Here is a 23566-nt window from a genome sequence, read left to right on the forward strand (position 1 = left end):
AGAATAAAGGTTTCACAAATCGGAAACTGGTGTTTTACAACAGTCTCTGGGGTTTACTTTTTGAATCTAGTCCAGGTTTCTAGTCCAAGTGTAGGCCTAGTGGTTTTGAGATAGATGTGGTATTATGTGGTCTCGATAGAAAATATATTAAAAAAATTAGGTTTCACAAATCAGAGAATTAGGTTTAAAACAGCCTTAACACTTTAACTGCATGTGTATTATGTTTCACGGCTGTAAATGGCGTGAAAACAGTTTATTGTGCTGAATCTAATCATTTACGCGTCGTTAACGCTCCTCGACCTCCCAAACTTCAGCGTCATTTTAGTTTCGCGTTTCGCCGGCAAACGTATTTTGGACCAGCTGTCGCTCCATAGCGGGAGAGGCGTTGACAGAGAGGACTGTTGTGGTAGAAATTAGCCTTTTGCTCCGGACAGCAGCCGGACACATCTCTTCTGTCAGGCCGAACATCAGACACACTGACGGGCCGCAGCTGGAGGACCGGCTCGTTTAACCCGACGGCAGCGGTAGGTGCTACCGTCGAGTTCACTTAGCTGCTAGCTGCTAGCTGCTGCTGTTAGCCACCAGCTAACACTGACCTGTCAGAGACAGGGCAGAGCAGCCGGGCGAGGACAGAGGCTGTCCGGGGGACGGGATCCCGTTCAGCCGGCCCAGACCCGCAGGGGCTCCGAGTTCGGCCGGCCTCGACCCGCAGGGGCTCCGGGGGAAGGTTTTCCTATAATCACGGGGAACCGGGTTTTACTGGTTCCACTGAGCTATCGCGCTAACGGCTGTGGTTTCACTGGTTCGCTCATAACGTTACCGTGAGGACTGCTTTACACGGCACCTGCGTTAACTGCATCTGCAGTAACAGTACCTGCGGCGAAGGTACCTGAAGTACCCGCAGTAGAGTACAAGCACGAACCGTACCTGCGGTAAAAATACACAAGTGTTCTCAGCTTCACGCAGTGAAAGTACACGGATCCCTGAGCGTATTACTGTGTCTCAGCAGTGTGTGGGTGCAGCTGGCTCCAGTCAGACAGTATGAGCTCCAAAGGAGGAGGCACCGCTCTGACCCGCCGTAACTACCGACTGTCTTCGGACACAGACAAACCCAGAGCTACAGGTATGGCCTGCCGCCGGAGCACTGCGTGTGCTCGTCGCACACTTGGCACTTACGGACTTTTATCGATTCACACGAGCTACATTCAGTTAGTCTGCAGCAGCTTCTTCATCCGTCCTCAGATTTATCACGGTCATTTGTTTTGTGCTAAAGCAGAGCGAACGGGACATCAAACGCACCACATTGAAGATGATCACATCACACGTTTGCTCCATTTTTCTGCCGAATTTGCTGTTTGCTTGTGAGTCAGACACAGCTTTTAAAACTGATTGCCTTTGTCCCTCTGCCAGGTATAGTGAACGAGAAGCTGCTGAGCGACTACCTGCATCATGTGTTTCCCTCCGCCAAGCAGGGACCTGCAGTGGCCTCCCTCAGGTAACAGCTCAGTCTCCCTCATTGCTGCAACTAACGAGTCAGGTTTTTCATTTTCCAGTTTTGAAGCGACGAACCTGACGGTCGAGCGCTTTAAACTAGACCGGTTACACCGAGCAACCGCAGAATACACGTTTACTGAGAACAGCGTTTCCCATACATAGGCTGTACTTGGCGGCTGCCCAGGTAGATTACGACCCAGCCAGGTAGATGCAGTCACTCGGTTTCGGCCGAGGTAAGCCTCTCACTACACCGCCTCTGTCACTCTCGGCCTCTCACCTGTGTGGGCTGCGTCCGCCGCAGTACCTTAGTGGGGACTAGAGGCTTCTCTGCAGCAGCCGATAGACTGTATGTGAGGCATTTAAGGGGCTTGAAGCTACAGAAAGTAACCAGGCCTCAACTCTCCCCCTCTGGACTCCATGGGTGAGTCCCTGCATGTACGTCGGTCGCATGCCGCGCCGCCCACCACCACAGGTAAACTCTCAGATGCATCAGCGTTTGCACCGTAGTCGTAAGGATGTAACAAAGACAGAGGCAGTAAATCCTTCCATCTGGGACGTGGACACCGGAGCGCGTTTGGCTTTTTTGCTCGGTGACTGACTTAAACAATTAGTCAGTTGTCAAAATAGTTGCAGAATAATTTTCTGTTGATCGACTAATCCATTGACCTCTAGGCTCCAGTGACGACTCTGCTGTGATTTACTCTAAAGGATACATCTATGCTTTTAACATCCCTTTAATCTGTATTTATGCTGCAGCTGCCTATGGAACAGGGACTGATTTAGATTCCAGTGTAGGGTTTCACTGTTGACTCGAACGCCATGCATTCTCAGGCCAGGCTGATGTTTCAGATTCACATTTTCAGGTCCGGATTGAGGACTTTTTTAAAGAATCTGGGATTTTTTGTTAATAACGTAAACTCGCTGATTTTGCATTTAGTGGTGTTTGTGTTCACGTGATTGGATCTAAGTCCAGTACTCCCTGATTGTAGATTCATCGCTGCCACAGACACATAAACATTAAACGCTGTTTTCTCATTGTCATTTCATACGTTGGTTTTATAGAGATATTGTAATGGCCGTTTTGAAGACGTGAATTTTCGTGTCTGGTAGGATCTTGCCTCAGTGTCTCGTAGGCCGCGTCGCTGAGTCGACTGGTCACCTTGGCATGATAATCAGCTGTGTTTGGCACCACTGTGCGTCTTCCTTTATCGGCCGGCAGGATGGGGACGTTCCGGTCTCTTTGTAGCGATGCCAGTGCCTTCCGTTCTTGGACGGTGAGGTTGGAAGGCGGTGCTTTCGCACTGGCGAGGGGGGCGGATGCCTCCAACCTGAGTTGTTCCGCCTCAGTATCTGCCAGATTGTTGTTTCTGTTGGCTGATTCTGTGGCCGTGATGAGGTCTGACAACCGGTATCTGCACCGTGTCACGCAGCAAAAGTCGTCCTGCCGACATGGACCAGAATCTCAGAGGAAAGTTTCCGACATCTTGCGGAATCCAGGCCACGGAGACCTGAAGCTGTTTGAGAGCGAAGGGAGGAACCACCCAGTATTAGTGTGGTGTTCCTAATAATAAAGTGCTTGGTCAGTGTACGTAGTGTGTGGAAACCACACAGGTGTACCAGTATGTTGTCAGCTAATTTGAGAGACAGGAGGCTGGTCAGTGCCGTTGGGTTTCACAAGTTGTTTTGCTTCTGTGTGTCGAGGTCTTGAGCAACGGATAAAAACTCGGTCACAGCTGGTAAAACTCTGACTGTGTTTATCTGTGTGTGTGTGTGTGTGTGTGTGTGTGTGTGTGTGTGTGTGAGAGAGTGAGAGACCTGGACTAGTGTTTCAGTGCCCCGCAGACACTGGCCTCTTCCTTTAAGCCTGGTAGATTCATGTTACCCTCAGCAGCTCTATACCTACACATGTTGAAAGCCACTTCTTCTCTTCAGTTAACCCTTCAGTCCCTCTCCACTGGCTGAGCCTGCTCCCTGTGTCGGCCCTCGTTCAGTGCTCCCTCACAGACCAGCGCCAGGGCTCCCTTGGCTCTTTGTGAGGATTAGGTGGGAACTCTGACAGCAGCTTGAGTTTCGCATGGCGATGACGTTCGAAAGGTCTTGCAGGCCACAACACATAGCTCATGTGTAAAAATAAGGCAAGCCCCACTCATTGGATTCGTATTTACCTGGTTTTGAAGCTGAGTTCAGACAGTGACGTAGCTTCGGTCCGAGCTCCACAGTCCGGATGTTACTGTCGGTGTCAACCAACCAGTCCAACCATCACACTCATCATTTCTGTCTCCGTCTTCAGAAGAAGCGAATCATTTAACGCCAACGCGAAACAGCGGAAACATCAGAGAGGCTGACAGAGGTCAGCAGGGTCGGGGCTCCACCGGCCCCCTGTCGGCAGACGGCTCTGTCTCGAGGGGTCCGGGGTCGGCCCTTTGTCAGGAGGATTTAATAATAATGGAGATTTAGAAGAGTCAACTGAATTTCCTGGAGCAGAGTCTTTGTATATCAGAAAAACGTGAGGAGGATCAGTGCAGCAGTAACAAGTGCAGACTGTGAAGATGTGTAGACAGTGACTGAAAATAAAATCAATATAAGCTTCATACCTGTAGTTTCAACGTCCTGACTAAGGTTCAAACCAATGTTCTTAATTCTACAGTCCGCTTCAGCTCACTGGTTATTCAAGACAACCAGTGGTGTTTTGTTCACTCACTCCAGAACACGTCAGCAGGTGTTGTCCCCTCTGTTTCTGTGCTGCAGTTGTCCTCTTTTATTCAGAGTAGAAGTGAAGGATTTTTACTGTTTATATTTTATTTAAATCCAAAGTTAAAGCACTTGTCAGAGAAGTAAAATGTGTTAATCAGAGACAGATCTTTGAATGGAAATGATCAATGATCAGTCACAGCTCATACGTGTTGTGTGGAGACAAAACCTAAAGGTGCAGTTTTAGATTTATAGCGAGCCAAAGTCCCTGACCCCTTCTGACCCTACAGTAGCCTCTATCCTGGAGCTGGGCAATGTCACCTGAACTCAACATCATGACTAGTTGTCACAGTTACCTCAGTAACCATCGATAAAACCATATCTCATTAAAAATACCTGTGTACGAGATTCTCCGGCCTCGCAGTGGAGCTCGTATTAATTCTTCGTACTAGACAATAAAGAGAACTGACAGGAAATATAATCAGGAACATGGAGAACATAACAAAGGACGGTGAATCTGATCATTTTCTCTCTTTTCTGCTCCTTCACATTCTTTTTCTGTTTCTCTCTTCCATTCCCTCTTTCTCTGCTTTCACAGGAAGCCTCTGGGTTTCCAGGATCTTGGTGCTCACCTGGAGAGACTGCTGTCTGAGGGCGAACCTACTGAGGACAGAGGTAAAGCTTCACCCACAGACACAGTCCGCACGGAGCTGGTAGTTAGTGTATCCTTCTCCTGTCTGTACTGCCTTTACAGACCGAGACCACGTCTGCCTTAAGATGCCTGATATTTGAAGCAGTTTTTTTTAAATTGAAAACCGCGTCCAGAGTTTCCAGCTGGTTTTAGCAGAGAGCTCTGTCCACAGTGAGACACCTGAACAACATGAAAACCGTTCGGTCTCTTCTTCAAACTCTTCTCAGTAACGAACGACAAAACTGCATCACAGCAGCGTCTGGTGAGGAGTGAGACAGTAAGCCAGCTGATAACATCTTTATTTTATAATGTCGTCCGACCAAAGCAACATAAGCGCAGCTTACGTCATCATTTGCCAAAAGCTCAGTTTTCCCCGTACACCCTGAAATATCAAGCCGTTCCAAGATTTATACAAACCTATAGCTCAGTCTCTGGATGAGAAAACGCTGTTTTGGTCTGGACTGGGGCCGAAACGCAAATTAAAAGATGCTTTTTTAAATATAATCAGCTTAATGTGGATGTCCCCTGAATGTCCCCCTTGAATTGTACTAATACTTAGCGAACTCTAAGCGTCTCTGTATCTGCAGATCAGCCTGCTGAAGGTCGTCTGGGTCCTCAGCCAGTCGTCCTGGATCACACCAGCGGCTTTGAAGGACTTCTATTTGTAGATGATGACCTGTTAGGGGTAAGATCATGTTCATCAGTCATCGTTTCAGCCCAAAAGCAGAGTAACGCTCGACTGACGGAAATTCCAGCACTTGTGATATTTGTACAGCAGTATAATAAACCTTTCCTGGCTCTTCTTGCTTGGGTAACACTGCGGTAAAAGAAGCCCTCTCCCCTGTTTCTGAATGAAGTGATTTTCAAATCTGACTTTTGTGATTTCAGGTCATCGGCCACAGCAACTTCAGCTCCATCAGAGCCACCACATGTGTTTATAAAGGTAAAACAGGAAAACTTGCTCTGTGAGTTCCAGGTTCTGCCATTAGAGGATGTAAATACAGAGCTCATAAAGGAGAAAAACACGTTACCGCCCTGCGCCAATAATGATCTCGACGCACGTTGACCTCATGCTCAACTGTAGAGACGGCAGTGTTTTGTCTGATATAATGATCTTTATGTCTGAGAAAGTAGAGCAGTGGTAATATTATGCAGTCTGCTCTCTAATGCTGTGTCACTGAACGGCCCCTAACCTGTATGTGTGTGTGTGTGTGTGTGCCTGTGTGTGTACATTTCCTCTCTTCATCCTGTACACCACTCAGTGGTCATATTACAAATGCAAACTTGACCAAACCTACAGAAAAGCCTAAATATCAACAGTTCTAGTTCCACTATGTCTTGTATTATACCTGATAGTGTGAAATAATATCCAGAACCTGACTGGGCTGCAGGGAACCTCTGCTGTACACCACAATTAGTTAGTTAATTGATTGATTGATTGATTGAATGTTATTAAATACAAAATCACAACCAGAAATCTGGATTTTCTTACCATGGTGTGTTTTGTTTCTCCCTGCAGGGAAATGGGCATATGAGGTGCTGATCTCCTCCCAGGGGCTGATGCAGATCGGGTGGTGTACTCTCAATTGTCGCTTCAACCAGGAGGTACACAACCACACACACACACACACACACACACACACACAGAGTACATGCTACCATTAATACAGCTCTTTAGGTGTTAGAACATAAATGCTCTCATTTATTGCCAATCAAGAACTGAGTTCTGTACAACGTGAAACACAGAGTGTCAGTTTGTGTCGCTGTACAGAAGATGCAACTACATTTTCTGTGTGTTTTCCTCTCAGGAGGGTGTGGGCGACACACCCGATTCATACGCCTACGATGGAAACAGAGTGAGAAAGTGGAACGTGACTACCACTAACTACGGAAAGGTGAGCAGTCGTTCAGAGATTACATCCAAGATATCGTCTCTACACATGAAGTTTTGGATTTCTAGCTGTGTTTGATTATAAACTGTAAGTACACCTGGACGGACGAAGCTGACGGCAGTTTTTTTCCCTCAGTCGTGGGCTGCAGGAGACATCGTCAGCTGTCTGATAGACCTGGATGAGGGAACCATCACATTCTGCCTGTAAGTAACTCCCTCAATTATATTTCTTATTTGGTAAAAAAAATAATTTGACATTTTGAAAAATATGCTTTTTTTGCTTTCTGACAGAGACGATGTTAATCAGTGATCTTTAGAGCTTTAATATATAATTGTTCTGAGTGATTAAACCAGTTACAGCCATTTAGCCGACGCTGCCTATGGTCATGCCGTGTGTTTTTATGTCCTCAGGAACGGCCAGTGTCTGGGCACAGCGTTCACCAGCATTAAGATGGGTCCAGGTGTCGCGTACTTTCCTGCCATCAGCCTCTCCTTTAAAGAGTCGGTGGCTTTCAACTTTGGCAGCAGACCTCTCAGATATCCTTTTCAGCCCTCAGGTGGCATACAACATCTTACCTCGACTGCTTTCTTTCTTTTTTAGACTCTTTTGTTTTACATATGTGTTTCTGTCTTGGACCACGTCCACAGTAGGCGGAGCAGCACCTTTAACAATGTGGTAGATTAAAGTTCTGTACACAGAAATAAAAAGGCATAAAGACAAGATAAAAAGAAACAAAATTAAATAAAAAAGACACATAAAAATAGGATTTAAGAAGGCTAAACTACCTAAACTAAGCCAGATAAATTTGAAAAGGATTCTTTGGCATTCTGTTGTGGTATCAGCGCTAAGCCTGCTTTTAAAGACTGAGAACAACCTGCATAGTGGATAAATGTGAGGAGGCAGGTCTGGGACTGTGGTGCAGGAGAAACTGTAGCTGTAACTTTATTTATTTATTTATTTTTTTAACTATACAGTTCATCTTCACTATGGCAGCCCAGAGTGTTCAGTATTAAATAAATAAAAAAAATACACAAGACATTATGAAATTTAAAAAATGAGACGAATAAATTGTGTCAACAATGTTTACAGTAAATAACGAGAGACCAAGAAATCATTCAAACTCAGCGGGATTATTATGAATTTTTTATAATAATAAATAAGTCAGTGGGAAAAGTACAATAATGACATAAAAACAGACTTTAAAAGAAGGCCATTCTACAATAATGATGATGAAGATAATAATAATAGTAATTTGTGAACTCCAATAAAACTCAGTTGCTATGGAAATAAGAATGATAACAGGAAGAGGTCAAAGAGAAGAGCGACTGTGTTTTTGGCGGCTGACAGAACGAAGCTTACACCTGCCGAAACTGGGCAGGTACTGAGTCACCGAAAGAGGAGGCAGCAGAAGAGTTTTAGTTTTCAGATTTACCGGCCTCAGGGTGAACGATGTCACCTCTGTGTTGTCACTCCTGTCTTAAAATGTATGCGTTTCTGTCTGTTGCTTCCGATACGTGTTACTGGAAACCTGATTATTCTCTGGACTGTTGCTTATTTCCTCCCCGGAGGTGTCGCTTCATACTGGTTTACCGTGCAGTATTAGTCTTTAACCTGAGTGTGATTCACATACCCTGTGGAAGGCTACCTGCCCCTGCAGAACCCCCCAGCTGCAGACCTGATGAAGGCTCACAAACTGCTGGGCTACATCAAGAACGTCCTCTCCACCGCCATCGATACTCAGGTAGGGACGGGAGCTGTGTGTTGACAGAAAACACAGGAAATGTGGATAAATGTGTTCAGTCAAAATGTAATTTCAGCTTTGTCCCTGGTTGTTTGTTTACAGAGACCAATGGCTTTTCCTGGAAGCCAGATAATGTCCCGTTTTTCAATCTGTCCCGGTGTTTTTAATCGCCAGCCTCTTGTCTCTCTGTCTCTTTTTGTTTCCTGTAGAGGTGAAGTCAAATATAAGAATATGAGTTTTAGAGGACACGTCCTCCTCTGTGTCTCCTGTTTTTCTGAAGTTGTTGTCCTTGTGTCCGCGCTGCAGGAGGAGAGGCTGGTGGAGAAGGACTGTGCAGTTTGGAGGCTTCATGGAGAACCCACAGTCCTCATCACGCTGGCTCACATCTTCAACCACTTTGCTCCACTCATGGTGAAACAACTTGATTTTTATCGATAGTTTGAAGCCTAATTAATGTGTTGACGTGGGCAACAAAGTACTTGTACAGGAACAGGGTCTTTTAAGGACACGTGTATGTACTGGGCTACATCTCGTCATTTTTCAGTATTTTAATGTGTTCATGTTGTAGTCTTGAAAGGCCATTATTGTGAGTTAGATGGCATAAAGCATCTCAGATGTTTCCAGAATGCAGGTCTGTGATCTCACGGTAGAGGCCGTGACAGTGCTGCTCTGTAATGTCCATCGTGCAAAGAAACGATGTTGATGCTGACATTATCAGCACCAGTGGCTGTCAGGCAACTGTTTTTGGTCGCCAAACATTTCTTTTTGAAGTCGCTGTGGAGGAGTTCATTATTGAACTGTTTCCTCTTGCACCATCTGTTGGTAGAATCCAGCGTGACACTGTATCTTACATTGGGACACTGAGACACACGGGCTGAAAGTGTTGGAGAAAAAGATGCCCAGATCAGGGCCAGAGTATCTCTGGACCTCTCTTCCAACACTTAACTTCTGTGGAGGTGATGAGTTACTGGAGTCTCAAAAACGTTCAAAAAAGCTCACTGGAGATGATCAGAGTTCAATGCAATAGAGTTTATTCTGTCACAAGAGATGAACCCGAGTCGGCTCCGGAAACAGAAAGCACAGCTAGTCATCGTCTTCTATACCCCAAATTCGCTCCTCCTTGCTGGTGGGCTCTCCTCCTACTTCTCTAAAAAATCTTCATCAGGACATGGTGTCTATTTTTGGTGTCTATTTTCCATATTTGGTCACGTCCTCCATACCCACCTGGAAATAATGGTGTCAGTCTCTTTGGAAAATCCCTCTAACTCTCCCGGCCTGCCTGGGTAAGTCCGGGCACCTCCTGGCACCACTATCTCCGAGGCGTCTTGGGCCACATTTTTTCAAAACTTCGATATTTTATTATTAAAACTTTAATATATTATAGTAATCATTTTCTTAACTCAGATTAATCACAGTAGCAAGCCCAACGATTGAGCCTGATTATCATTAAAATCAATGTCCGATACATCAGAGTACATTCTGAATATACCTTGGCACACAGAGCATATTTCTTGGGATTTTACTACTTCAAAAGCAAAAGAGAGACAAATGTTTCACCATTCAAAATGTGACCACAGCTCATTTACAGCTTCTGTTTATCTATCTATCTGTTATTGTCACTGTCAGACCCTCCTCAGTGACGGGCGGAGAATTTATCGTGTCTCCACCTTAATGTAGTCACGGTGTTGTTCTTCTGAACGCCTCTCCAGTGTAAGGTGTACCTGGTGGAGGACGTGCTGATGAACTTCCTGTTGGGGATTCTGGAGGGAGGGGGTTCAGTTGACGAACATCCGCTCATACAGCATCTTCTGGATCTCTTCTGGCTGCTAATGGAGGTAAACACACACACACACACACACACACGTATGTGTTTATTCATATCAGAATTGTACTTTTGTCACCGTAACATAGTGCAGTCATAGCTGGTGGTGCACCAGAGTCTATGCATTTTTTCTGCAAAGAATCGTCTCCACACCATGAACAGGTTTTACGCCCGTCAGTGTGTTCACATGCTCTTCACTAAGCACGTTACGCTCGGCTTTCTCCAGTCGGCTGATTTCTGTAAGGTCACGTAACCACGTTTCCGATCGCGCGGGTTTATGGCATCAGACCGCAGACAGAGTAACAGCAGAGCAGCTGGAGGAAACATCATGACACAGAGTGACTCCGGTGGCGCTGCTCGGCTGGCGACCCGCGGTGTATGTGGGTTTACATATGGACAGTAAATGAAAACGGAGCGTCCACGTTGGGAGTCTGTGTGCTAGGCTGGCTCAGACTGTTGGTGTGGGAACCCGGATCACGTTCAGGTTCTACAATGCCGAGCTGGAAAGCATCATTAGACGTGGTACGGCGTCGTGGTACGGCCTCCTCACCGTCCAGTCAAAATCTAGGGGAGGCAGCATGGTGAAAACAGAAGTGAAAGTGAGAGGACACACGTCCTCTCACGCCGTCAGAGAGAACTGGACCCTCACACATCCTACGTCCAGAATACGAATCATTACCTTCAGCAAGACGTCACAGAGCCAGCAGACGTAAGAACAACCACGATAACTTCTGTGACACCCGTCAACAAACTACCAGCTCAGTCCTGATGTAGAGCAGCTGTTCCTCCACAATATGGGGCGGCTGTGGCTCAGGTGGTAGAGCGGGTTGTCCGCTAACTGGTGGTTCGATCCCCGGCTCCTCCGGTCCAGATGTCGAAGTGTCCTTGGGCAAGATACTGAATCCCAAATTGCTCCCCCTGTGTGTGTGTGTGAAGTGTGAAGTGTGAAGTGTGAAGTGTGAAGTGTGAAGTGTGAAGTGTGTGTGTGTGTGCGTGCGTGCGTGCCAGCGTGTGTGTGTTTGAAGTGCAGTGTGTGTATACAAAAAAGCCCTGTATGAGTGTGAACGGGTGAATGTGGCAGTGGTGTAAAGCGCCTCGAGTGGTGGATAAGACTACAAAAGAGAGCGTCCGTTTCCATAATGGGACCATTATTAGAACAGTAGGGGGTCCCTGGCAGTTCCGGACTAGTGTAATACAGCAGAAGGTAGGAGGGTCCCGTTATCTGACCTCACCTCACTGTCGCTTCTAGTTCTGGGAGTTACGAGTTATTTCGTTGTCTGTGATTTATCGTTGTGTGTTGATGAACCACTGTACTGTTTTTGTGGCCTGCGTTTTCTGTTGAGGTTGACTACAGCTGCCTGTAGCACAGTCGTGCCCCGGGGGCAATAAAGTTCACCTCCCCTCTTCATCTGCACTTCTCTGCATTTGACGTGTTTAATAAGTGACTTTAATACAGTTCTCACCTGGATTCAGTTGGTCAGTCACTGTCTCTGTCTGTCTCTGTAGGACTACGAAGTGAACGAGTGCCTGAAGCAGCTAATGATGTCCTTGCTGAGGGCCTATCGCTTCTCCCCCATCATACCTGACCTCGGCTTCCAGGTAGGACGTACAGGTAAGCCAGAGGAGAGGTATGGTCCCCCGCCCCTCCTCTGGCTTGGTCCTGGACCTGTGATCTACTTTGTGTTGGGACTCTCAGACTAGGATTTTTATACGACTGAAATCCTAAACGGAGACCAGTTTAATGCACAGCCACAGCTGTTGTTGGACTTCTATCTGTTTGTCAATTTAAAAATAATCCTAGCGATTCAAAAACCAAACCGCACTTTTCCCTAAAATCTGTAAAATCTGTCCACAGTGTATTTTAGTCCTTCGTCTAAATGGGGGGGTGGGGGCAATATCCATTACACGTCACTGCCGTGTCTTTGTGATAACAGCACTGATTTGTTCTGTTCCTGTGTATTTCAGATCCACTATCTGCGTCTGACCACGGCGATTCTGCATCATGAGAAGTCCAGAAAATACCTGCTCAACAATGTCTTATATCCTTGTGTTACTGAAGACTCTTAAATCCAAGTGTGAGACGGAGAGTCTTTGTTCTAGTCGGTAAAAACACCGGAAAAGGTCACAGTTGACTGCCGAGCTTTAATCAGACGGTCAGTATTGTTCATGCGCATGAAGACTCAAGCAGCGAAGGTTTAAACATTCGGAACTTAACAGTTGTCTCCTTAACTGAGTTTACGTTTGATGTTCTGCGCTCGGTCGTGTTCTTTTACATCAAGACTCCTCTGAGAGTGAAGGAGGCCGGGCTCGAGGAGCTCATCCCCACCACCTGGTGGCCCACGCACTTTGACAAGGAGGTAGAACTGACTCCCTGACTGTTTCGCATTCGCCCTCCAGGCTCCTCGCACCTCTGGCGACCCGGGCCCGTATTTATCAAGCTCCTGGGAATCACTCTGGAAGTTAAACTCGGACTGAAACCAGTCCGTCCTCAGAGTACGACCGAGGGCTACTGATGAAGCTGCAACACGGACCTTTGGCAGAAAATCAGAAACACTAGACATGATAATGACAACGTGCTGCAGCTCTCTGACAGACGTGGTTTAAAATATTAGACAGTGGTAAAATTCAAAAAGCAGAAAATAGCAGGTTTTATAGGTGTAAAGGTAAATAAATTAAGTAACCTACCGAGGTTTTATATACAAAGATATGAAGCCGAAATTCATTAAAGGTTGATATTTACAAGTTTTTAAAGTGTAAGCAAAGAAAAAATTGAGCCCAATGAAGCTTATTAAGTAAAAGGATATCATTTTACTTATGGCCCAGACACATTTCTCCGTGACCCACCTCTCCATGAAGAACATATATCCCTCTCTTCCACTGTCCTCTTTCCCTCTCGGCTACACCGCCTGTTCACTCATGTTCCCACCGTGTGGACAAAAATGGTTATTTCTGAAACGTCACGGACTCGGGAAATGCACTGTGACAATATGAACATATATTGTTATGGTGCATCCGCTTCTCTCAGATATTAGACTATAGCTCTGCTATTGTCTGAAATAGCCTGGATAAATAAAAAAACCAAAATAAAATAAACAGATATATGATGACAGTTTGATTAATGACGGCTGAAGTGTTCACAGCTGCATCTTCCCAGGTCCTCGCGATGTTCCAGTAAAGTCTAACGTTGTGAGGACATCAGTCTCTGCAGAGACGTCATGAGTTCTCCTCTGCGTCCTTCAGTCTCCCAGTTTCATTTGGTTTTTGTCAAAATGATCCTTTAATATCGTCTTCAAGTATTCTCAAAACATTGCTCCTCTCAGAATATCTGTCTGAGCTCCATGTCCTGCAGCCGCCGACCCGTTAAAGTATCAACACGGACTGGAGGCATTTCACGGGTTAAAGGTCACGGTCTTACTCCTAGTCCTAAAAGTAGGACCGAGTTCCTCCTCTGTGACACTTGATAAATACAGGACCAGGTGGTGGGTGAGCCAAGAGGTTTTTACTGCTGATGACCTGCTCTCAGCCTGTATAACTGGGTGTAGAGCAGAAGTTGTTTGTATAGCCTCACTGTTTAGTAACGGACTGAATGTGTGGGGATGTATTTATACTTTTTTTCCACGTAGGGTAAAGATGAGCGGGAGCCCAAAGATGAAAGTGCAGATGAACGTCTGAGGCGTCGAGCGTATGAGAGAGGCTGTCAGAGACTCAAAAAGAGGATCGAAGGTCAGACTTCTCAGGTCACTCTGAACACGTTCAGCTGTACTACAGACAACAGGGCTCCTAAAACGCTAATCTTCACAGTAAACACATTATTATTCATATTTTATAGGAGCTCCTGCCATTTCATGTTGCTATATTTCTGTTGTGGAGGTAATAACAGTAAACCAGCCATGTGTGTGGTTGAACAGCTGCTGAACTCAGTTAATTTAGGACTTTATCAAGAGGAAAGTAACTATAAAACTCATGTACCTCATCTCCTCTGGTCCCGCTGGACTGAACTCTCCTCTGTTCTGCTGCAGTGGTGGAAGAGTTGCAGGTTCAGATCCTGAGGTTGCTGCTCAATAACAAAGACAAAACAACGGTATGTACAGCGGATATCATGTGGACATTGTTATCTTTTTTTAAAGAGTAACTCCGTACTAAACCTGGGGCGGGGGGCATAGCTGAACTGGCCTGTCTGAGTCTGTCGAATCTCTGACCACACTTCCACGATGCATCAGCGCTACACAGAATGTGGAGAAATCGAGTTGCCAGCAGTGATTGTCAGTGAAAACGGATGGGATGCAGTTACTCTTTAACAGTACAGTGGTTTGTGGGCAACAGGGCTGAATGCCTGGAATCGAGATCCAGATATTTCCTGGGATCTTTGGCCAAAATCTGGTTTAGTTTTCCATGAAAAATAAGAACAAGAATCATTGATTTTTAGCCTGCGTGCGTGTTTGTGTATCAAAGACCGTGTACTGACACAAAGACGTCTCCTCCAAACCTCATTAACACTACCATCCAGCTATAGTCTGACTTGGAAATGCTGTTATTATGGTAATCAAATTGGATCCGCAGCTGTGTGGTTAAACACCGGCTTTCAGGCTCTGTCTCACGTTGTCATGCCAACCAAACAGGTCTCATGCCAGAGGCCCGGGAGACCCGGGAACCTTTTCGTATTCTGGCTTCACGGAGCCTGACATTGGCCGGGGTCACCTGTATCACGAAGCTGGTTATCTACAGGCTCCGTTAACTCTGCGTTTTCCAGGGATCCGCTTTGTCAGTTGTTAATGACGAGCGACATGGACAGAACCGTGAATAAAGTACTTATTAAATGGTGAAAGCTGCGGGTAAATTCGGTTGTAACTGCAGCCAAAAGTGATATTCAACAAGGTGGATTGTAAACAATACGATCACATGAGGAGAATAGAAAAGAAACACTACAAATAATTTCCAATGAATAAAGTCAGGCTAAGGATAAACTGTAAATAAGTACAGGAATTTTTTTTATTTTTTTTTTTTTTTTTTTGGTCTTTTGTCTGATGATGAACAAACTATTATGAGAATGAGAGAAGAAAAGTAATTCATTTCTGATGAGGTCAGTCTGAGTGAAATGTTCATTTATAATCATGGGAAATATTTAAGTGTGTGGATAATTTTTCTAATGAAAGACATCAGAGGGTTTAGTTTTTATTTCCAATTATAGTCATAGAGTCTCCTCCTTGTTATTCTGAGCTGCAATGATACAATAAGAGAATCAAATCCTCGACATTGTCAGGAATCCTGTCGGGAATGAAAATTAAAATGCAACTATAAAATTCATTATGTAATCAAGTATTGTGATAAACTCTCCCTCTGTTTAGTTAGAAGCTCTGTATTAAAACCGGAGTGGACGCATGGAAAGTCTGGAGCAGCAAAACGATTCGACTGAACTATAAAAAATATCTATTGCTCTTTATTATTTGTCACTTTACTGTAAAGTTTTTAGCCACTATGTTACAGATGTAGTGATAATGATGATAAAAAGCACCTTCCATACAAGAAATGCAGCTCAAAGTGCTTTAAAGTAAAGAAATGACATGCACCAAGTGCTTCGCATGAAAATAGACACAGAATGAAGAGAAAAACCGCCATAAATAATGTCCCATAACATGGGATAGAAAACCCACTGAATAATAATGATAAAATAAAATAATAATGAAGGGAAAAACAGAGCACGTAGAAAGCATGAAGTCAAGTAGGGTACAAGATTTTTAAAGAGGTGCAGCAGTGTGTGAAGCCTGGTGTCAGGCCTGTGTCAGGACAGTCAGAGCTGGTCGCAGGCTGAAGTGAAGGGATAAGTTTTATCTTTCTTTTAAAACTATTTAGCGAGCTGGCCTCCCCCAGACCTCTGGGTAGTGTATCCCGTTCGACCTACATTGCCCTCAGTTTAGATGAAACATAGCTGGGTTCAGTTAGGTATTAAATTGAGTTAGTTTTCCTTTTGCAAAGCGTGAGCTGAAAAGTGGAAACACCGGAGCCAGTGCAGCAAACCGAAACCGTCTGGGATGAGTTACGGTTCTTTTCTGCCCTCTGGTGCCACGGAGGGATTAACCTACCTCCTTAATGAAGAACGAGTCTATGCTCCTGCCTCTAAGGCAAAGGCTAAACATAGTCCTTATGATCTTATTGTATGTTTTATAATTGACCTTTCACTGCATTGATCCTTGCATCTGAAATTCTTCACACCGCTGCCTGGAAAGATATTTCTTTTTTTTACCTCGTCTACTTTCTGAGAAGGTTTCATCAGCTGTTTGTTCGTCTAATTTCTGATTAAGATCAGACTTGATGAGATTCGGAGGGGGCATTCACACAGTACAGCAGCACAGGAAGCAGTCTATCACAGTCTACCACTGACTCCTTTTAGCTCAGTAGTCACATCCTGTGTACTGCGTGTATTAATTGTGTGTATGTACAGCAGCCTTTGACAACATTACGTCGGTCTGATCGGTTTTCTCTCTCTGTCTCTTTTCAGGGAGAAGCGTCTCGCTACATTTTCCTCAACAAGTTCAGGAAGTTTCTTCAAGAAAATGCCAGCAACAGAGGGGTAAGAGGAAGTTCGCACGTTGGTGGTCCTGATTGACGGCTGGAGGACGTGTGCTGCTCTCACCTCACAGCTCGGCCGGGCTGTGATTACTGTTTTACAGACACACAAAAAGCCAAACCTCTGTCATTCCCGTCTTGATTGACAGGTATTTTAGCGTATTTTAAAATATCTGTCAGTCAAGGTGGGAAGTAACAAAGGTCCCGGTAAAAGCTACATTATACTACGTGACAACTAAATCCAGGTGGTTGGTTTTTGATGTTCTGGGTTTGATTCGTTTGCATCAAACGCGTGTAGCGATTGTAGAGTAATTTCTCAAGCAAACATTCAGTTTCCAGCTTCTCAGATGTAAATATTTCCTGGGTTTCTGGGTCTTCTATCATTCAGTGAACCGTAAGCTGAATCTCCGTCGGACTCTGAGAGACTGGGATGATCAGTTTTCACTGTTTGCTGAAATTTTATAGACAAACAGTGAATCGAGGAAATAATCAGCAGATTAATCAACGATGAAAATTATATTTAATTTCAGCCCAGGTCATGTTTGTAATCAGCAGTAAAAGGATAGTTCAGCTTCCTAAAGGTTCAGTTCAGGGTGTCTGGGCCAGAAAAAGAGATCCGTTGTTGTCTTTTAATTCTGGTCCCGTTACAGACCAGCCCAGAGCTGTAAGCAAAGCTCATTCTTTCACTGGCCGGCACTGGACAACAACAGTGAACTTTCAGCTTCATTTTTTGGTTCAGGCCAAAAAGACGTATTTTCAGATGAAACACTTGTTCCGGTGCAGGTTTCGTCCAGTATCTCCCTGCATAAAAACGCTGTCTCAAGTGTGTGTTTTCTACATGTGGATGAAAATGTGTGCGTCTTGTGTGCTTAAGCAGCACCCGACAGCTCTGTGTCCTCCGGAGTACATGGTGTGTTTCCTCCACCGCCTCATCACGGCTGTGAGAGCCTGCTGGGACGAAGGCAACAGGAAGAGTCCGGGCAGCGTCGGCAGTGAAGGTACGACCGAGAGCAGTGCTCCCTTTTATTGATGCGCTGCACGTGTGGGACAGGACACACTGATTGGGGATGATTTAGGTGTGTCCTGTTAAAGGAGGTGAATCCTTGCGCTGACATGGATTTTGCATTTTATCCTTCTTATTAATTCAGGTCACTCTGTAGAGTAAGTGCCGTTTAAATTGACTTTATCCCCACCGTACTTTAGAGAAAGAAATGATGTGGCGACGTTAATGTCTAACTGCTACTGTTAAACCCTCCGACACCCCTCTCATCCTCTAGTCCTCGCAAAGCTTCCTCTAGCGACAGACATTAGTCCTTCACCCCCCTGTGAAGCCACTAGGGTGTTTTAAAGGAAGATATTGTCATTAAACAGCTGTTAAATCCATCACTCCCTGTTGTGCATGTATACAGATTAAATGTGTATATGTGTGCGCGCGTGTGCGAGCGCCCTCTCTGCATTGTCCTCATTTCTGCTCCTCACCTCTCGGGACCCGTCTCATAATCACTGAAAGTAAGGTCGACGGAGCTCTGTGTGAATACGCCGCTCTTGAATGATAATGAAGGTTGTTAACGTGCCGGCTCTGTCTGCTCTGCCCGCGCTCCCCCGTCACCCATTATCTCCACCTCTGGCTTCTGCTTTATCTTCTGCTCATTTTCTGCCCTTCTGCCCACATGCGCTCCTCCCTGACTCTTTTTTTCTGTTTACATTTGCACTTTGAAGATCCCCCCGTTAACCCGCTGATCTTTCTCATCGCTCTCCTGCCTTTTCATCCATCATGTCATGTCTTGGTTTTCCCAAACACACTGCATTGTTTTTTGTTTTGTTTACTATTCATCAATCTCATTACTCTCTCCTGCTATCTCCCTCTTTCTCCAGAGGCCTATGTCCCTCCCCAGCTCTTCTACAATGGGAAGGTGGACTACTTTGACCTTCAGAGACTGGGGGGGCTCCTCTCCCACTTAAAGAAAACACTCAAAGGTTGGTATCTCTTGACCTTGGAAGCATAGCGGTTTAAAAACTATTTCAGTTGTCAACGGTAGAAAATGCTATTTTCACCACTACACCAGATTAAAACCATTATAACATGAATCCCATTCATACATAATATAAACAGGTAACAAATCATATGCATACGCTCAAGCACACATACAGGGTTGTGGAGGTGTGTAGAGGAAGACAGGTGTCCGGCTGTGGATGACTGGTTTGTAGCCGTATTCTGAATAGTTGGTTGGTTGGTAGGTGGCTGCACTCTCAGTGGTTGGTTGGTAGGTGGCTGTATTCTCGTTGGTTGGTTGGTTAGTTGTTAGGTAGTTGTACTCTCATTGGTTCGTAGGTGGCTGTTTTCTCACTAGTTGGTTTGTTGGTTAGTTGGTAGGTAGCTGTACTCTCATTGGTTGGTTGGTAGGTGGCTGTTTTCTCACTGGTTGGTTGGTTGGTTGGTAGGTGGCTGTACTCTCATTGGTTGGTTGGTAGGTGACTGTTTTCTCACTGGGTGGTTGGGTGGTTGGTTGGTTGGTTGGTTGGTTGGTTGGTAGGTAGCTGTACTCTCACTGGTTGGTTGGTAGGTGGTTGTGTTCTCGTTGGTTGGTTTGTTGGTTGGTTGGTAGGTAGCTGTACTCTCACTGGTTGGTTGGTAGGTGGTTGTGTTCTCGTTGGTTGGTTTGTTGGTTGGTTGGTAGGTAGCTGTACTCTCATTGGTTGGTTGGTTGGTGGCTGTTTTCTCGTTGGTTGGTTTGTTGGTTGGTAGGTAACTGTACTTTCATTGGTTGGTTGGTTGGTTGGTGGCTGTTTTCTCGTTGGTTGGTTTGTTGGTTGGTAGGTAACTGTACTTTCATTGGTTGGTTGGCAGGTGACTGTTTTCTCTGGTTGGTTGGTTGGTTGGTTGGTTGGTTGGTTGGTTGGTTAGTTGGTAGGTAGCTGTACTCTCATTGGTTGGTTGGTAGGTGGCTGTTTTCTCACTGGAAGGTTGGTTGGTTGGTAGGTAGGTAGGTAGCTGTACTCTCATTGGTTGCTAGGTAGGTAGCTGTACTCTCATTGGTTGGTTGGCAGGTGGCTGTTTTCTCATTTGTTGGTTGGTTTACACAGGTGACAGCCTTTCTTAGCCACAGTTAAACTTTTGAGTGCTGAGATCAACTGAAAGATGGGTTAACGTTCATGTATGTAGAGTGGATTTGACCCTCAGGAGGAGGGTAACAGATGAAACAGATCCCTACAGAGTTGTTCCTGCTGAGTGTCACTGAGCTCCACTAGAGGGAGCAGTTGCTATGTGTTTATTAGAAACACAGTCACAGGCATGTATTGATTCCCAGTGTGTGCAGTGGGATATAAAGAACCAGAACAATAAAAAATACCTTTATAAAAAGTAATGTTTTTTTTTTTTAATTCATAGTGTGTTTAGATTACTTTTTCATTGCAATCTATTTTCCATTATTTCCTAGAAATACAGATAATTAATATCCTATTAAAATATATCAGTCTTAACCAGCATCATCCTGTACTGTCTGATTTAGTTTAGTTATGTTCTTAGATGCTTACAGTAAACCAGTGAAACCAAAAAACAAACTTTTCTAAAATTTAATACATACAATATTTAAGCTGAAGTTATTTAAAATGATTCATGTATAATTAATGGGTTTCGTGGGTCTTCAGGGGGTCAGGTCTCCCTCAGGAGACTGGCAGCCGTGTAAATATTAAATTGAGATAAATTCAAACACTGAGCCGCACTGCATGAATGTTTTCAGAAGCTTTGCCGTTTTTGTGCGTTCCCTTGTCAAAGTGAGGAACTGAAGCGCGGTGTTTTCTTGTGGTCGTCAGCAGATGTGGGAGACAGGTGTGTAATGTGGATTGATATTCCCTCTGCAGAGTCCCTGTACCAGCAATCTGCTGTTCATTCAGTGCCAAAGAAGACTGAGTGGCACGGCTGGAATCAATTACCGGCTGCGGCGGCTCATTCATTTGGATTTTTCCTGAGAGGTGGAGCCGGTCCTCAGGTTTATTTAGAGCAGCGATGAGGGAGGCCGATGTTTCTCATGTCCTTAAAATTTCATTTACAAAGGTCTTGAATGTTTTTCTCGCCTGCTGTTGACAGTAACATTAGCTGTAACGTTTATAGACAGGAGACTTATAAATGGACATGATTTTGCAAAAATGTAAATTAACAAGTTGGTATTTTTAATTGGTTAATCCATCCATCAATTTTCTGCCATTTATCTGGGTCGAGGCACCGATGGATTGGTTGAAAATGGGCCCCTTGAAATAGACAAGTAAAAGGCCCCCATTTTCTTTGTGGTGGTGTGGTGTCTCTTTGTGGTTGTTGTGGTGGTTTTGATGTCTCTTTGTGGTGGTACAAATATCTGCTGCAGCTGATTTAACATAGTATGGCTGTAGACTCTCTGGGTCATATACAGGTAACATTGACTTGGTTGTTGCTCAGTTCAACAATTATCAAGCCAAAGGATTTGTTTTACAGATATGATCCTGTGAAATATTACAAAGGTGTAAAATGTAGATCTGTTTTCTAATTTCAAGCTACCAGGTGCGTAATTATCGGTTGCCAGCTTTATAAGGTTTGTTCCTTAAAGCAAATCGAATGTTCACCATATGCAAGGTGTTAATGAAGCAATGCAGAAGTTTTCCACCGGGAAAGATTCACTGCTCTTCACTGAGTCACTATTGATTCAGATTAGCCGAGGATGATAAGTAAAGGGCCTGGGTCCAGATCTGGGGTCATAACTTTAGAGGCAGTGCGCTTAAAGTACCTTCTGAGAACTGGCATCTATAATACAGGGACAAAACACCAGGATAGGTTGTGTGTGGTTTTATTTGAGAAGAGTGTGTCCGTGTGGTATTTTGGATTGAATTTAATGAGTGTCTAACATTGTGTGAGGGTGTGTGTGAATGTGCTGAAGCCCTCCCTCCTGTAGGTCGTGAGGGATAGGGGCACAAAGTTCGTCTTCTCCTCTTCCCTCAGCAAATCATATGGAGAGGATGGGATACATGAGTAGGTGTTGTCATCTATAACTCCTCTTGCTTCAGTCTCAAAGGCTGTTGAAAGTTTTCTTCTTTTAACTCATTTTACGGTGAAAGCTCCAGTATGAAGCTGACCTTTGTATAAATAACCCTTTTTTATGTTGAAGATAAGGAGAAAAGAAGTATCAGACAGTGACTGAAAATACTGTATACACATGCTAACATCATAACCACATCTGTGAATGTAATGTTGGTTATCAGTGAGATTTGTTTGATTATCCTCCATCTCTCCAACCAGAGTCTTGGTTGTTCTGTTCCTCATAGAGGAAGCACTGCAGTAAAACTCAGCCCCACTCCTCATCACTGACTCTGACTTCTAAAACTCTTGACAGGCTGGAAAGAACTCATCAGAAAGTTTTATGTTTGTCGTATTGTGACTCCAGCAGAGTTTAGGAGGTCATTAAATAGAGTGTTTCATGCAGAACAATCCCGACTACCTCGCTACTGACTCAGAACTGTTTTCCACACTCAAGAAGCCCCCTCCCTTACTTTAAGGACTTGTTTGTGTCTCTCCTCCTTTGCATCCGGTAACTTGAGCTTGATGTGGGTTGTTATCAGTTCATATCTTCATTCAGAAGAAGTGCATGTGACTCTGAGCTGTTGAATGTTGGTTGCCGCTGATAAAGCAAACGATTATTGTCCTGATTCAGAAATAGAAGCTTTTAGATACACAAAATATCCGTCACGTTCCCTGGGGAGGTGTGACTGTCTTGCTTATCTTCAAATGATTCAAACGGAGTGAGACGATAATACTCACTGCTCTTTGGCTCAGTATCGCAACACTTTTGTGCTCGATCAGAGCAGTTAGCTTAGCTCTCAGCAGCAGGCCAGAGACTGTGCAGATGACTCTGCAGGAGTGAGATTGTTTCTCTAAAGGGAACATGGTGTTTGTGAAGGCCTCAGCAATGATGGAGTGTTTGACCTGGTCCCTCTTCTAGACTGACGTAGCCCACCAGCTCATAGTGATGTCAGACTGGCATGCTAATGGTCTGTCTGTGTGATACAGGACGGCAGCTTGTAATGATGATGAACTTTATCCAAGTAAATCTTATTTTGTCATCTTAAAGTGACCACAAAGAGACGCTAACTTACCCCAAAAACGACAAACGACCACAAAGAGATACAAAACAACTATGTGGTAAGAGATGTAAAACCAACACGAAGAGACGCAAAATGAATATAAAGAGACGCAAAGCAGCTACAAAGAGACGCAACACAGCTACAAAGAGACGCAACACAGCTACAAAGTGACGCTAAATGACCACAAAGATACACAAAACAACTATGTGGTAAGAGATGTAAAACTACCACGAAGAGATGCAAACGGCTACAAAGAGAAGCAAACGATTGCAGGAATGCAAGAGATGCAAACACTTGGCTGTGTGCTATGCCGTCGTTTTGCCACCTGTGTCATCTGTTCATGTGTTAAGCAACCATCTTGAGCATCAAGAGGATACTGTATGAAAGTAGGAGCGCTTCAGTCCTCCACACGGTTTCCCATCATCTGGGCTTCGACTGCAGCTCTTCTAATGACCTCATCTCGCCGTGTCCTCTTCTTCTGTGGTGGTTTAATGGCATCGGCTGGAGAAAGACAAAGAGAATAGGCTTTTTGTTACAGCAGCCAAGCTTTACTAATGTCCAAG

The 23566-nt window shown here is 44.7% G+C and overlaps 1 protein-coding gene and 1 long non-coding RNA gene across 4 annotated transcripts in view; one reads left to right on the forward strand and one right to left on the reverse strand.

The window, feature by feature from the left end:
• The first annotated feature begins 376 nt into the window (after positions 1 to 376).
• The window catches only part of LOC120807266 (E3 ubiquitin-protein ligase RNF123), a 144728-nt gene continuing 121538 nt past the window's right edge, over positions 377 to 23566 (forward strand). Inside the window, exons 1-21 of one of the 3 annotated variants that reach the window (XM_040159050.1) lie at positions 377 to 524; positions 1007 to 1123; positions 1411 to 1495; positions 4784 to 4860; positions 5464 to 5561; positions 5765 to 5819; positions 6396 to 6481; positions 6685 to 6771; positions 6904 to 6971; positions 7179 to 7304; positions 8395 to 8509; positions 8816 to 8920; positions 10219 to 10344; positions 11838 to 11930; positions 12297 to 12370; positions 12571 to 12688; positions 13955 to 14054; positions 14351 to 14412; positions 16828 to 16899; positions 17773 to 17893; positions 18771 to 18872. In XM_040159050.1, the coding sequence (XP_040014984.1) occupies positions 1042 to 1123; positions 1411 to 1495; positions 4784 to 4860; positions 5464 to 5561; positions 5765 to 5819; positions 6396 to 6481; positions 6685 to 6771; positions 6904 to 6971; positions 7179 to 7304; positions 8395 to 8509; positions 8816 to 8920; positions 10219 to 10344; positions 11838 to 11930; positions 12297 to 12370; positions 12571 to 12688; positions 13955 to 14054; positions 14351 to 14412; positions 16828 to 16899; positions 17773 to 17893; positions 18771 to 18872 (1852 nt within the window). In that variant the 5' untranslated portion in view covers positions 377 to 524; positions 1007 to 1041. Of the gene's footprint in view, positions 525 to 853; positions 886 to 1006; positions 1124 to 1410; positions 1496 to 4783; positions 4861 to 5463; positions 5562 to 5764; positions 5820 to 6395; positions 6482 to 6684; positions 6772 to 6903; positions 6972 to 7178; positions 7305 to 8394; positions 8510 to 8815; positions 8921 to 10218; positions 10345 to 11837; positions 11931 to 12296; positions 12371 to 12570; positions 12689 to 13954; positions 14055 to 14350; positions 14413 to 16827; positions 16900 to 17772; positions 17894 to 18770; positions 18873 to 23566 lie in introns of those variants that run through there. The other 2 variants (XM_040159049.1, XM_040159052.1) reach the window with 2 other exon arrangements.
• LOC120807269 lies at positions 10265 to 14512 on the reverse strand. Its single transcript, XR_005709798.1, has 3 exons — positions 14477 to 14512; positions 14301 to 14385; positions 10265 to 10335 (listed from the first exon to the last, which is right to left on the reverse strand). It is a non-coding gene; the product is annotated as an uncharacterized LOC120807269 (long non-coding RNA).

The sequence above is a fragment of the Xiphias gladius genome, chromosome 21 (assembly GCF_016859285.1).
Source record: "Xiphias gladius isolate SHS-SW01 ecotype Sanya breed wild chromosome 21, ASM1685928v1, whole genome shotgun sequence".
Classification (NCBI taxonomy): Eukaryota; Metazoa; Chordata; class Actinopteri; order Istiophoriformes; family Xiphiidae; genus Xiphias; species Xiphias gladius.